The sequence below is a fragment of the Myxocyprinus asiaticus genome, chromosome 3 (assembly GCF_019703515.2).
Source record: "Myxocyprinus asiaticus isolate MX2 ecotype Aquarium Trade chromosome 3, UBuf_Myxa_2, whole genome shotgun sequence".
NCBI classification, from domain to species: Eukaryota; Metazoa; Chordata; class Actinopteri; order Cypriniformes; family Catostomidae; genus Myxocyprinus; species Myxocyprinus asiaticus.
Genome location: NC_059346.1, coordinates 515,603 through 530,000, shown reverse-complemented (window position 1 = coordinate 530,000; position 14,398 = coordinate 515,603). Strand labels below are relative to the sequence as shown.

Sequence of the window (14,398 nt, the reverse complement as noted above, 5' to 3'; positions counted from 1 at the left end):
ACCAATTAATTGGTGCCAGTAGTTGCTGTGTGGAACTATTGGCTACTGGCAAATATCTGTCGATAGTTGCCAACAGTTATTTCATCATTTAGTCATTTCAAAATAAGAGTCCCTTAAAGTATACTTAAAAGTCATGCGTTTGTACCAAATCTTATTTTTTTCTGGTTATTATTGGGATTTTGGTTGGACTAAAAACTGAATCGGGGATTCATTTTGGACTCTTTGTCTTTGTCCGCCATGATAAAGAAAGAATAATCATTTTTTATACAGCATAAATTCTATAAATCAATGTGAAAATCTATCAGCCGATTAATCGGTTATCGGCCTTTCCACCACCTTAGTTATCAGTATTGGCAAAATCCACTATCGGTCGACCTCTAGTATTATGTACACTCACCGGCCACTTTATTAGGTACACCTGTACATCTACTTATTCATGCGATATCTAATCAGCCAATCGTGTGTTAGCAGTGTAATATATAAAATCATGCAGATACGGGTCAGGAGCTTCAGTTAATGTTAACATCAACAGTAGGCTGGTAACTGAAGCTCCTGACCCGTGTATGCATGATTTTATACATTACACTGCTACCACACAATTGGCTGATTAGATATCGCATGAATAAGTAGATGTACAGGTGTACCTAATAAAGTGGCCGGTGAGTGTAAATATCAGCCTTTGGCTATTAAGTGACTCTCTAAATATTGGGCATCAATAAATTCATATTGGTCAACCACTAATTTTATGCATTTCTGCTGTTGATAAAGCTCTCTCTGTCTTTTTCTCTGACAGCAAAGTGAGCTCAACTCGTTCCTGTGGACTATAAAGCGAGACCCACCCGCTTATTTCTATGGCACGATTCATGTTCCCTACACACGCGTGTGGGACTATATCCCTGAGAACTCCAAAAAGGCCTTTCAGGAGAGTAACATTGTGTACTTTGAGTTGGACCTGACTGACCCGTACACCATCTCCGCATTGACGAGCTGTCAGCTTCTGCCGCAGGGTGAGAATCTACAGGACGTGCTGCCCAAAGACATCTACTGGCGGCTCAAGAGACACCTGGAGTATGTCAAACTCATGATGCCCTCGTGGATGACCCCGGATCAGCGGGGCAAGGGCTTGTACGCAGACTACCTGTTCAACGCTATAGTGGGAAACTGGGAGCGCAAGCGTCCGGTGTGGGTGATGCTAATGGTGAACTCTTTGACAGAGGCCGATATAAAGACTCGTGGTGTTCCCGTGTTGGATCTGTATCTCGCACAGGAAGCGGAGCGGATGAAGAAGAAGACGGGAGCCGTGGAGAGGGTTGAGGAGCAGTGCCACCCCCTGAACGGACTCAATTTCTCTCAGGTCAGTGTGTGTGTGTGTGTGTGTGTGTGTGTGTGTGTTGGCCTGTACATCTGTCCTAACCCATTGCTACATGACAAGTTTCCAGTGACAGGTAGTTTTTTTACCGATCAATTGCCTTAAAATGACAATGCAACACAGCACAATCACAGACAATATTAACACATTTAACCCCTTAAAGTCTGGTGCATTTTTGGGCTGCCGCGCACAATTTTTCACACTCAAATTTAAAAGCTCACCATTCACACATACTGTGGACTAATTGCAAAAAATGTGTCTCTTTTTTTTTGTTTCAGAAATCCCCCCAAATAAAAAAAAAGACCAATTAGTCATAAGTAATATTGTATGTGCTTATAATCTTATGATAAACAGAAAGTCCTAACTTTGTAAGCATGTAATTCTGGTTCTGTTCACTCTACTTCACTTTGAAAGGTCTCACTTTATTCCACTAGATGGCAGCAGCACTTCTCTATCACATTCCTTCACAATATACAGATCTGAAATGTAGGTGGCGCTCTAACACATTTTATCCCTCACAGATGTGCTCGTCCATAGACATTCAGTCTAATTTTCAGTTCAAGCACCACCCTCATTATTTCACTGAATATCTCGGCCTCTGAGTGGACTAGAAGATCAATCTAAGTGTCATTAGAAAGATAAGATCATCCCCTTTGATATATAACATTTTATCATCAATAGTCAAAAACATTTTTCTGATGATTTGTTTTGAGTGCTTTTCCTTCTGGATGGCATATTTTGTTCTGGATATCTAAGATATAATATTGGATTATTCACATAAACAAGCTCACAGACAGGTACAAAATGGCTCGTTTTTAGAAAACTTCCTAAGGTAAAAGCAGATATACATTTTTGGCTATTTGGGGCTCACAGCTACAGTTATTTGAGCATAAAAGAGACATTTGTAATTGATGATTTACAGAAATCATATTTCACTTTGTGATTCTTTTGAAAATCTTTTGAACTGTGGTATTAGTGCAATAAAATAAACTATACAGTCACATTCCTGAGAATGAGAGCTTTCATTTGATATATGACTTGCCATTTAGGTCAGGGGTGGGCAACTATTTTGGTAAAGGGGCCACATTGGGCTTTAAGTAGTGCATAGGGGGCCACATTGTATTCCTTTTGAGATACAATGTTTCGCATTGATTTGTTTTTTGTATCTTTTAACGATATTCCCCTTGATAATTCTTTGTCTCATATTTCATGCTGTTCACTGACACTTTTGTCCACTTGATTAACAAGTACAATAACTTTAGAACAAAACTTTATTAGGGGAAAAATTGTTTGGTGTGATGGAAGTGACATCACAACTGTGGGACAGTCATGATTTTTTATAGAAATAAATTTCACACAATATTGAAATGCTTTCTGTTTATTTCACTCTCTGTTTAGATGATCATAGTTTTAAACGTAATAATTTGTATTTTTCTAATGGTGTTTCATAGTTTAATATTGTAAGTCTGGCTCTGAAGACTAAAACAGTTAAATCTCTAGATAAGACATTTGACTTTCAAGACCTTGTAAAAAGTGTCCGATTTAGTTTTAATGATATCTCCATATCATCTGTTTGTTTGAATAAAAATCAACCCCAGGGTCATGATAGTGCCCGACGTTTAAGAAACACCTAAATACGTAAACACAAGAGAAGACAACTGAGCTCTTCAAAACATTTCCTGTGGAGCAGGACTTTTGACCAATGAGATTTCACTGTGGGCGGAGCTACCCAGTGTGAAGCCACAGAAAGAAATGAAGCAATCGACGAAATGTTCTGATGCTCGTCGCTTGTTATTATTGAGGCTGGTTAGGACATAAACTCTGTTATAAGTGGTAGATATAGCTTTATCGCTTTATTGTGTTGTGTTTTGTTAGCTCACTGTGTTAGTGTTTGTGGTTTTGTGTGGGAGAAAACGTGAGCATGCGTCGAACAGGGCTGATATATCCTGAAGAGAAAGAAGATTAAAATAAGCAACAGTTTTAAGACACTGTGTTTGTGATTGTGATTGATGTATTGTGGCGTCATAATGCCACATGAAGACGTCTTGATTTAGTGCACTAAACATCTGTGGCAGGAGTCTTCAGAGATAAACGAGTGAATGTCTGATCACAGAAAGAGTTTAGAGGAAAATCACATAAAACCCTCTTGAAGAGATCTATGTAGCGAACAGGAGCTGCGAGTTTCGTCAGCTGAACAAACAGTCTGCTTTTGGAGTGTCTTGTGTTATTAAAACAGATGGTTTGCGTCTGAATTTGACTCAAAACCCCCTTGTTGAAGCAAGACGGGTGTCGGCCTTTTAGACCCCTGCAATTACACGAGTCCTTCAAAGTGTAATGATGCAGCGACTGCTGGAATATGTGCTAATGCTGGTACAGAACTAAAGGGATTACTCGTGGCAATTTCACCTAATGCTCAAAAGCCAAAGCGTAAGTGCTACCTGCAGATGACTTCACATTTGTGGAATTCTGTAGAATTGGTTTAAATATAGTAAAATATGTTAAGTGGAGCTGAGAATACTACACTAATATTGATAGCTTAAAAGTAATCCGATTGGACAAATAATTTAAAGGAATATTCTGGGTTCAATACAAGTTAAGCTCAATCGACAGCATTTGTAACCTGATGTTGATTACCACAAAATCACTTACACTTACAATGGAAGTGAATGGGTCCAAAGCGTAAACATTAAAATACTCACTGTTTCAAAAGTATAGACACAAGACATAAACAATATGTGTGTTAAATTCTCTGTTCTACATGATTTCAGTGTGATAAAATCACGTACAGGTTTTACGGTGTTACGACGTCATGGCAATGAAACATGTTATATAACTTTACACAGAAAAGGTTAGTAAGTGTTTTTTTCACACTAAAATCATGTTAATACGTGTCATTTCTGCAGACATCATAATACATTCACTAAACATCGTGAAGCTTATGTTTGGCCTTCTGTACGAAACTTTATACCAGAACAGCGAACGAAATTGCACTTTAAATGAGGGCTGCACAATTATGAAAAAACAAAACATAATCGTCTGTAATTTCCTTTGATATTGTAATATTAACCTTGTCCACATGTGTTGATGTTGTATTTTGGCTTCGCTATATGTAATGCATAATTAAAATTAATTTAAACCGACTGAATACTGTTCACAAGACTCTAGACTGTCATTTAAGGGTTAAACTTCAGGTGCACTGATTCACGTGACACAACACCACCAACAAAAGTGCCTCTGGTAAGAAATCTCTTTAAGTTGTTTAACTGAAACCTGTTTGGTTGTAAAGAGGAGAGTCTCTAGTTTCATTTGATATGCCGCTTTAAAAAATACGGTCATTTATTCCATTAATTGTGTAGCCCCACTTCAAATTGTGATGACCAGGATAATGTGCATTAATTGAGCTTGAACATCACCCTGTTTCTTTGACTGTGTTAAGCTCTTCAATCCCTGAAATAAATTGCTGCATCTACAGATGAGCTTTAACGAGTCCAGGCTTTCATGTGTGATCAGAGGCGATTGGCTTCTGCTGCAGACCTCACGGTGTATCTGACCTCTGATTGGCTTATCAAATACGACATCATCACACACAGCTCTGGAATGATAGCACATTCCTGAGTTGCTCAGATTGGAATACCTGATTTGGGATCTGTTAAGTCAGGTTGATCTTGATCGGGACATTCTGAAGGCCAGATAGCACCTCAACACTAAAAGTTTGTGTGAATAGTTTCGTCTGTTTCCCGTCAGTAAGAGGAGTGGCCTGCAGAGATGATGGATGCTTCCGTCTGTGTTCATTTCTGACAGGAATGCGATGCCTGCACGGGTTCATTAGTTGAGTTGAGCGTCAGCGGTCGAGCGTTAAACACTCAGAATGCAGCATCATCATTTTCTATTTGCACTCGTTTCCAAACATCTTCACTCATGTGTAAAACGGGCTGAGAGCGTTTTGTCTGGTTCTACATGCTCTGCTAGAACATCTGAACGCTGGTGAAGAAGAGAATTTGGACTTTTATTGTTCAGATTGTTGTCAAGGTTCATTTTGCCATCCTTCTTCAATCAGTTTTTTTATTTCTAAGCACCAGATTGTAATCAAAGTCTATTTAGATTCTTAAAGATGAATGCATCATTTCTGTTCTACTAGTGTTCAAACTTAAAGTTACTTCACTGTCCTCATCACCTGTATCTGAGGTTTAGATTCGGATAGGATACTAGCCAAATTTAGTCGTGATGGGACCGTCCTACTTGTACAAAATCAGGACTTGCAATAACCAGCCAAATCCTTTAATAACTTCTGGTGCTTATCACGCACGCCTCAGCTTCGGATTCCAGTGGTATTTTTTTAATGTTTACCACTTTGTGGTATTCAACATCACTTCAAACCTTTGAGAAAACAATCTTTGAGCCAAATCACAGGATTTAAAAAGAAACATGCCTAATAATGACAAATGACGTTTGTACAGATGGTGCCCCTTAACTGGCAGATTTGGATCGCCTACCACACAACCCTCTGTGTTTTGGTCCAGTTCAAGAGACGTTTCATATATGAAGTTATGTGAAGCGATCAAACCAAACAAACCTTTACACTCGACTGAACGAGCCCGTAATGCTGCAGTTGTCAGTGCCGCTGAAACACATTTGAAGTCGTTCCATTTTCCAGCGGTGAACGGTTGACCTTCTTTAATAAACTCTCACACACTCACAAACGTTGTGAATCGATGAGTGAAGAGAGAGGAAGACGGGCAGCATTTCAGTGCCACACTGGGTTTCTGGCAGGGGTTTGTGTTGAGGCTCTTGGAGTTCATAGAAGGACGATATGAACTATAATTGTATATTTCAGACCGCGTTGAGGCATTTTGTGTTGAGGCACCGAAATGAAATCTGAAGACTGTTTCTGAACTTAATGTAAACTTTCAAAACAAATGTAATTTCTGTAACCTAACCCTAACTTGCTTTGAAATGATGTGTGTTGTGAAAAGCACTATACAAATAAAAATGACTTGACATGTCCTACAGTATATCCCTGCTGAAAAGACCATGAACTTCCAGGCTGGTTAGTGCTGGTCTCTCGCTGGTGAACCAGCATCCAGAACACATTTATCAATATTTTTGTGATGTCTTCAAAATTTGTTTCTGAAAAAGTTCAGTGTGAAGGGTGGAGTTAGGATGAATTCATTTGTCTAATTTCACACAAAATAAAACTCTGTATAAAAGTAGAGGTCGCCTGATAGTGGATTTTGCCGATACGATAATTTAGGTGGTGGAAAAGGCGGTTAACCGATTAATCGGCCGATAGTTTTTGAATGCAAATGCAAACCCAAATGTAGTTTATTTTTCAACCAAAATCCCAATAATAATCAGAAAAAAGACGATAGGACGCATAACAGGGGACTTTTATTTTGAAATGATGTAGACTTGGCTCCGTTACAATGCTCTATATTTAATATTTACCATATTAACCGTTTTATAGCCTATATATTATTATTATTATTCACAATATGAAATTGGAGAATCAATGTATGTGCTGACGAGGGATATTTATTTCTATATAGCCGCATTTTTCTTTGCATGCCCTCACTTCAATTAAAAAACTTAATTTTCAGAGGAACATGGAGGAAAAAAACGAAACTATCGACAGCTATCTGCATAGATTTTTACCGATAACCAATAGTTCCAAAAAGCAGCTTTCGGCACAGATTAATCGGTAAAACTGATATATCGTTCTAACTCTAATATAAAGTGTTTACAGAGCAAACGCTAGTGCTAAACCAGTGCTTTCCTGTTAAACGGTCAAAATATTATGTGGAAGCATTGTGATTAAGGTGACATATTCTTTTGCATACTGCTGGATTTCAAATGAATACGGCATATATATATATATATATATATGTACCACCAGAGATAGTTTTCCCCCCAGTAAAATCTTGTTTAATTGTTTTCCAGGGCTCTTAAAGTCCTTTTAAATTTAGAGTTCAATTAGTTATGTCTTCTCTTGTAATGTAAGGAATATGAAAGTTGCATTAGTTTGATAAGAAACTGTTTTTTGTCAGCATAAGCTGAAGTTGTGGGATTCCTAGCATGGAAAATATTTCAGAACCAGCACATAATCATAGTACATACCACTGACCAGCGTTTCCATCAAGAAAACTGTCTGTGTCATTTCTGAAGCTTCCACAAACTCATTCATGCCATAGTCTCAGTATTCTGGATTTTTAGCCCTGAAGTTACTGTAGTAAATGGAGTTGTGTGTTTGGCGTTATGTGCAGATGAAGTGCTGCTGAAGGTGTTCAGATGTGTGAAATAGTGTTTAATGTTGTAATAAATGTCATTACAAGAACGACTCTGATGTACTCTAGAGCTACAGTAAACGGCAGCAGTGTTCTCCTCATGAAAATCTGTAGGTTTCTTTACAGTTTCTGTCACTGACTGTATTTCAACTCGCTGGAAACTCATCTCACATTGCAGTCTTCAATAACAGCTGTTTCTAATTTATTTCCACTCTCACAGACTCACTCTTAAACGTTTATTGGGAATTAGACGCACTGGATTGTTTTAAGTTCATCCAGAGAAAGGCAACGGGGAATTTCTACCTGCTCAGATTTATTATCTGAGATTAAGTAGGAAATTATTTATTTTTCTCAGGTTCTGTGTATCATTTTTCAGTAACTATCAGATGTTATACAAGTCAGACTTTATCAAAGTCTAAGGCCACATCCACACATTAGATTTAGCTGTTTATGACCCTCATCCACACTGGAAAGGAATTTTCCTCCAACAGAAACGGATACATTCATAAATGCTTTCCTTTCAAAAACCTCTCCATTACCGCATACACGAGAAAATCACAAGAGGTGTCGCCCCCATGTTGGCGACTCTGCCACCTGTGCATCTGCGATTCACGTTTTTTATGTGTTTTTAATACTTTTTAATGACTTTTGATTCATGATTGAACTTTGATGACGTGATTATGGCGGCATTTAGTAATTGCACTTTGGTTTGCCTTCTGTGGCTTTGGGTATTAATTGTTTGGAGAGCCGCTCAAACACTAGGCCTACAAGCTGGGAATGAACCAGGCCCACCTTTCATCACCTATAGTTGGCAGGAGCTACTGCAGCTATGGCCTTTTGCATCAGGCGGATTGGATCTTGATGTTGACTTGTTGAAAATCAAGCTCAAGACTAGAAAGTGAGGCAGCAGAAGAGGGGTCTGGGTCAGGAACAGTCAGCAAAGGTTCAAACCTGTGCTACCCTCAGATACCATGGGGAATGTCCTATCCTTGGTTAATAAAGTGGATGAACTGACAGCTTACTTGCGATATGATCGCCTATACCGACAGATCAGCCTACTGTGTTTTGCGGAGACTTGGCTGTTGGACAGGATACCAGAGTCCCATGTGAAAATGGAAGGTTTTTCACTACACAGGATGGATAGAGACCCAGTGAGGAGTGGCAAAAAACAGGGTGGAGGTGTCTGCCTTTATGTGAATGATCGGTGGTGTCATCCTCGTCATGTCACTGTGAAAAAGATGTGTGACCCGAACATTGAGATGCTCGCGGTAAGTTGCCGACCTTACTATTTGCCCAGAGAGTTATCTCATGTGATTGTACAAGTGGTCTATATTCCTCCATCGGGTAATGGGAAGCTGGCCACAGAGACAATTTCAAGAGTCACCCATGACTTGCAACACTTCTCTCCAGCCGCGTTGGTTATTATTAATGAGATTTTAACCACTGCTCTCTCCAGCCATCCTACCCTCATTTAAACAAATGGTGTCATGTCCTACGAGGGGTGATAAAACTATCGATCAGTTCTATACAAACATTAAGGAGAGTTTTGTTACTCAACAAGTTGCTTCCCCCTCTTGGGCAATCGGATCATAATTTGATATCTCTGACATCCAGATATTTTCCCATGGCTCGGAAGCAGCCGTTTATGTCCAAGACTGTGCGTGTGTGGTCGGTGAATGCTTGTGAAAAGTTAAGAGGGTGCTTTGATTGCACAGACTGGACTGTGTTTTTAGATGATGACGATGATCTGGACAGTATCTCTGACAAAGTCACCTGTTATATTAATTACTGTGTCGAGTCTGTCATTCCCTGTAAATGAATAAAAGTTTTCCTAGTAATAAACCGTGGGTGACAAGGGGACCTCGGTTTATTATTAGCTACTATTAATAGGAAAAACTGCATCTTTGGTTGCGATAAAGATTAAAATTCCTCAAAAGAAGCTGAAAGCAATGAAAGCAGGTTAAGCATAAATATAAGGAAAGGATTGAAGGACAGATGTCCAGTTGTAACATAAGGGGTCTTTGGAATGGCATGAAATCAATTACTGGTTATGGGACCAGAAATCCCAGTTTCCTCAGTTCTGGGATAAATGTAAATGAGGTAAACCAGTTCTTTGCAAGGTTGGATGAATTTGACTTTTCTGCTTCTCACGAGAGCATCCTCGCATCTCTTGCACAGAGTAGTCCTGAGGACTGTAGCCCAGCTATTGTTATTAATGTTGATGATGTTCGACAGCAGTTAAGGTGCCTTAAGGCTAACAAGGCAGCAGGTCCTGATGGTGTCCATCCATGCACCCTGAATATCTGTGCTGATCAGTTGTGCTCAGTCCTTCATTCGATTTTTTTCTTTGTCTCTGTCCTCATCAAAAATTCCAGTAATGTGGAAAACATCTTGTCTTGTTCCAATTCCTAAAAAAACTAATGTGAGTAGTAGTCTTAATAATCTTAGACCCATAGCCCTGACGTCACACATAATGAAATATTTTGAGAGGATTATCCTTGGTCATCTGAGTAGACAAAGTATCAGTCTTTTCAAAACCTCTTGCTATTCACATACAGGAAGGTGTGGGAGTAGACGTTGCACTACTTATGCTTCACAGCATTTACAGCCACCTGGAAACAACAGCCAGCTCTGTTAGGATTATGGTTTTTGATTTTTCAAGTGCTTTTTAATACAATTCAACCACATCTTTTAGCTAATAAATGACTGAATTTTAAACTTCACAACACAATTGTTGCTTGGGTCCTAGATTATCTCTTATCTCGACCTCTCTCTTTTCTCATCGATTCACAACATTTGTGAGTGTTTGAGTTTATCTCGGTTTGTCAGGCTTGATAATAAACTGTCCGACATGACCTTAACTAAAACAGGAGCCCCACAGGGCACGGTTTAATCCCCTTTCCAGTTTACACTCTACACTGCCGATTATAGGCATAGTCAGGTGTCTTGTCAAATCCAAAAGTTTTCGGATGATACTGCACTAGTGGGTCTACTTAATCAAAGCAATGACCTGGCATACAAAAGAGAGGTTGAATTATTTGTCAGCTGGTGTGTTGGACATTTTTAAAAATTGAATGTTGGGAAGACCAAAGAGTTAATTATTGATTTTAGAAGAAAGAAAGAAGAGGTCTTCCCAGTGATAATTAAGGGTCAGCAGATAGAGATCGTCCAGTCTTACAAATATCTTGGCATCTATCTGGACAGTAAATTAAACTGGAAAAAGAACAGTGAGGTTGTATTCAAGAAGGCGCAATCAAGACTATTCTTCTTGAGGAAGCTTAGATTCTTTGATATTAGCAAGAAGCTTCTTCATGTTTTTTATCAGGGAATCTTAGCTAGTGTCCTCTTCTATGGTGTGCTCTGTTGGGTGGCAGCATCACTGCGGATGATAAAAACAGGATCAATAAGATGATTAGGAAGGCTGGCTCAGTGACTTACCCCAGACTCACTTGAGGTCACTAGAGAACAAGGGCTAAATTAAAAATGGTTTTGTATTTTGAAGGTCATCCATTACACACTGTTTTTAATGGACTTAGAAACTCATTTAGTGAGTGACTAGTGATGCCTCAGTGTTCTACTGAACGACTTTGAAGGTCTTTTGTCCCAGCAGCGATCAGATTTTTCAGTGAACACTTGCAGAAATAGTATAGATCTATAGCACCTTCAGCTGATAATCATGTCTCAATCGGCATTTTATGGCTTTTTTTTATTTGTTGATATCTGTGAATGCAATGTCTATATTGTTTGTACATGTATGAGTTGAACTGGCAAATTAATTTCCCCACGGGGATTAATAAAGCTGTCAAACCAAGGGGGCCTGGGTATCTCTGCAAGTAAAAGACGCTGACTACCACACCTGGAGTCACAAGTTCGAATCCAGGGCGTGCTGAGTGACTCCAGTCAGGCTTCCTAAGAAACCAATTGGCCCGGTTGCTAGGTTGGGTAGAGTCACGTTGTGTTAACCTCCTCGCTAGAATGTGGTTCTCGCTTTCGGTGGGGCGTGTGGTGAGTTATGCGTGGATGCCGCGGAGAATAGCTTGTAGCCTCCACACGCGCTATGTCTCCGTGGTAACGTGCTCAACAAGTCACGTGATAAGATGCGCGGATTGACTGTCTCAGAAGCGGAGACAACTCAAATTCGTTCTCCGTCACCCGAATTGAGGCGAGTCACTACGCCACCACGAGGACTTAGAGCGCATTGGGAATTGGGCATGACAAATCAGAGAGAAAATGGGAGAAAATTCAAGTAAGTAAATAAATAAAGCTGTCAAACCAAAATCAAATACTTTGGAAAATGATAAAACAAGGGTTGCAATAGTTTTGAGGATGTTCTGGTTGGTTGCTAGGGTGTTGCTAGGATGGTCTGGTTTGTTGCTAGGGTGTTGCTACATGGTTGCAACGGTGTTCTGATTGATTGCTAGATGGTTGTGGGGTTGTTCTGGTTGGTTGCTAGGGTGTTGTGAGGGTGTTCTGGTTGGTTTGCTAGGGTGTTGCTAGATGATTGCGAGAGTGTTCTGGCTGGTTGCTAGGGTGTTGCTAGATGGTTGCAGGGTTGTTCTGGCTGGTTGCTAGGGTGTTGCTAGATGGCTGTGGGGTTGTTCTGGTTGGTCGCTAGGGTGTTGTGAGGGTGTTCTGGTTGGTTTGCTAGGGTGTTGCTAGATGATTGCGAGAGTGTTCTGGCTGGTTGCTAGGGTGTTGCTAGATGGTTGTGGGGTTGTTCTGGTTGGTCGCTAGGGTGTTGTGAGGGTGTTCTGGTTGGTTTGCTAGGGTGTTGCTAGATGTTTCTGTTGTTTTCTGGTTGGTTGCTGGGTCATTGCTAGATTGTTGCAAGGGTGTTCTGGTTGGTTGCTAAGGTGTTGCTTGACAGTTGCGAGGGTGTTCTGGTTGGTTGCTACGGCATTACGAGATGGTTACGAGGGTGTTCTGGTTGGTTGCTGGGGTATTGCTTGATTGTTGCAGGTTTGTTCTGGTTGGTTACTAGGGTGTTGTGAGGGTGTTCTGGTTGGTTGCTGGGGTATTGCTAGTTTTTTGCAGGTTTGTTCTGGTTGGTCACTAAGGTGTTGGGGGTGTTCTGGTTGGTTGCAAAGGTGTTGCTTGATGGTTGCAGGGTTGTTTTGTTTGTCTGTTAGGCCGTTGCTAGATTGTTTCTAGGGCATTCTGGTTGGTTGATAGGGCATTGCTAGGTGGTTGCTTGGTTTTCTGGATGGTTGCTTACTGGCCCAAAAGAGCCCACTCCACTCCACACTGAAGTTTAATACTTAGGTTTTTATTTTATTTTATTATTATTACTATTATTACACTAATATGAGCAACAGTAATAGATCAGTGTTTTGCTGAAGTGAATCAAGGTATATAAAAAAAGGAAAATAGAGTTCAGAACTAAAGGTCAAATTTGAACATCATCTTTTAGAGTGTGATAATTGACATTATTGAGTGACATGACATTATTGACACACAAGTGTTCTGAATACACACACCTGCACTTTTGCATTATACTCTCTTAAAGCAAATCTTCAAACCCCCTCCGTCTCCGAGCAGAATCCCCACATCTCCTCGAGAACTCAAGTCCCTCACTGCTGTTGACCAAACATTTTTACATTAACATTTATTCATTTGGCAGACACTTTTATCGAAAGTGACTTACAAAAGAGGAATAAAACATCATAAGCGATTCATCTTAAGAAGAGAGCAGTATGAAAAGTGCTGCATTACAAAGTTTCACTAGCATCAGAATAATAGTATCCAAACAAACACACACATAGATATCAGATTCCTCAAATTCTTCAGCTGCTGTCTCCATCCATATCAATATCATCTGAAAAACATCCATTCCTAAATTTTTGTGTTATTTGACCACACAAAAAACTCAAATAGTTGTAAAATGTTAGAAGAGGTGTGCTGCAAACTCAGTGTGTTAATGAGTGGAAATGAATTGAGCTTCTATGAGTCTCTACAGATGTCTGTGTTAGATTACAGGAGCTGCTGATATTCTAGATCTTTCCACAGACTCTGTTCCGCCCGAGGCGTCTCTCTCTCTCTGAGTAAATCTCTCAGATCTGCTGAAGGTTCTGACAGTCGCTCATAAGAGCAGAAACATCTCTACAGTCAGATCCTGCAGGCAAAATCACTGATCCACCTCACGTCTAACAGAGAGGGGAAAAAGTTTTTGCCCCTTAATGTAAAAGTTAATTTCTGACACTGACTGGCTTTGTGTGTTTTTCTAAATAAAACACTGTAGAAATGTAATGGTTAGTGTAACAATGTAGGCTTATATATTATTATAAAATAATAATATTTTAGTTGTAACCCACAGATTTTCTTGTAAGACCCTTATCTATAGGTGTACAAATAAATATTAATCGTTTGAATGGAAGCAGCTATTTTACTGTATGAACAGTCTGGATACTTGTATCAGAATCAGAACTGATCTTCAAACCTTTCAAAGAGCCGATGTTATTATTAGTATTTCCAGCTCAGACCCTTTAAACACTCTAGGAAGTTGACTTATATAATGAAATAAGATATTTGTGAGTCTGTTCATTGTGTGTGTGTGTGTGTGTCAGTAGCTGTGCTTTAAGCTCTTTAATGGCCATCATTGGCTGCTATTGTTGAGTGCAGCAGTGAATGACAGTGAGTCAGTGATTCATTGGAGCGATCTGCAGCTTCAGGCTTCATTAGCATGTGTGTGTAAGAGACTCATTACAGCTGCTATTGTTCCTCTATTGACACAAACACAGCAGCTCTTAAC

At 39.7% G+C, this 14,398-nt stretch overlaps 1 protein-coding gene across 1 annotated transcript in view; it reads left to right on the top strand.

Moving 5' to 3' along the window:
• Positions 1-14,398, top strand: part of LOC127423435 (metalloprotease TIKI1-like) — an 82,723-nt gene that overhangs the window by 2,188 nt on the left and 66,137 nt on the right. Inside the window, exon 2 of the mRNA XM_051667731.1 lies at positions 794-1,354. Coding sequence (XP_051523691.1) covers positions 794-1,354 — 561 coding nt within the window. The remainder of the gene's footprint in view (positions 1-793; positions 1,355-14,398) is intronic.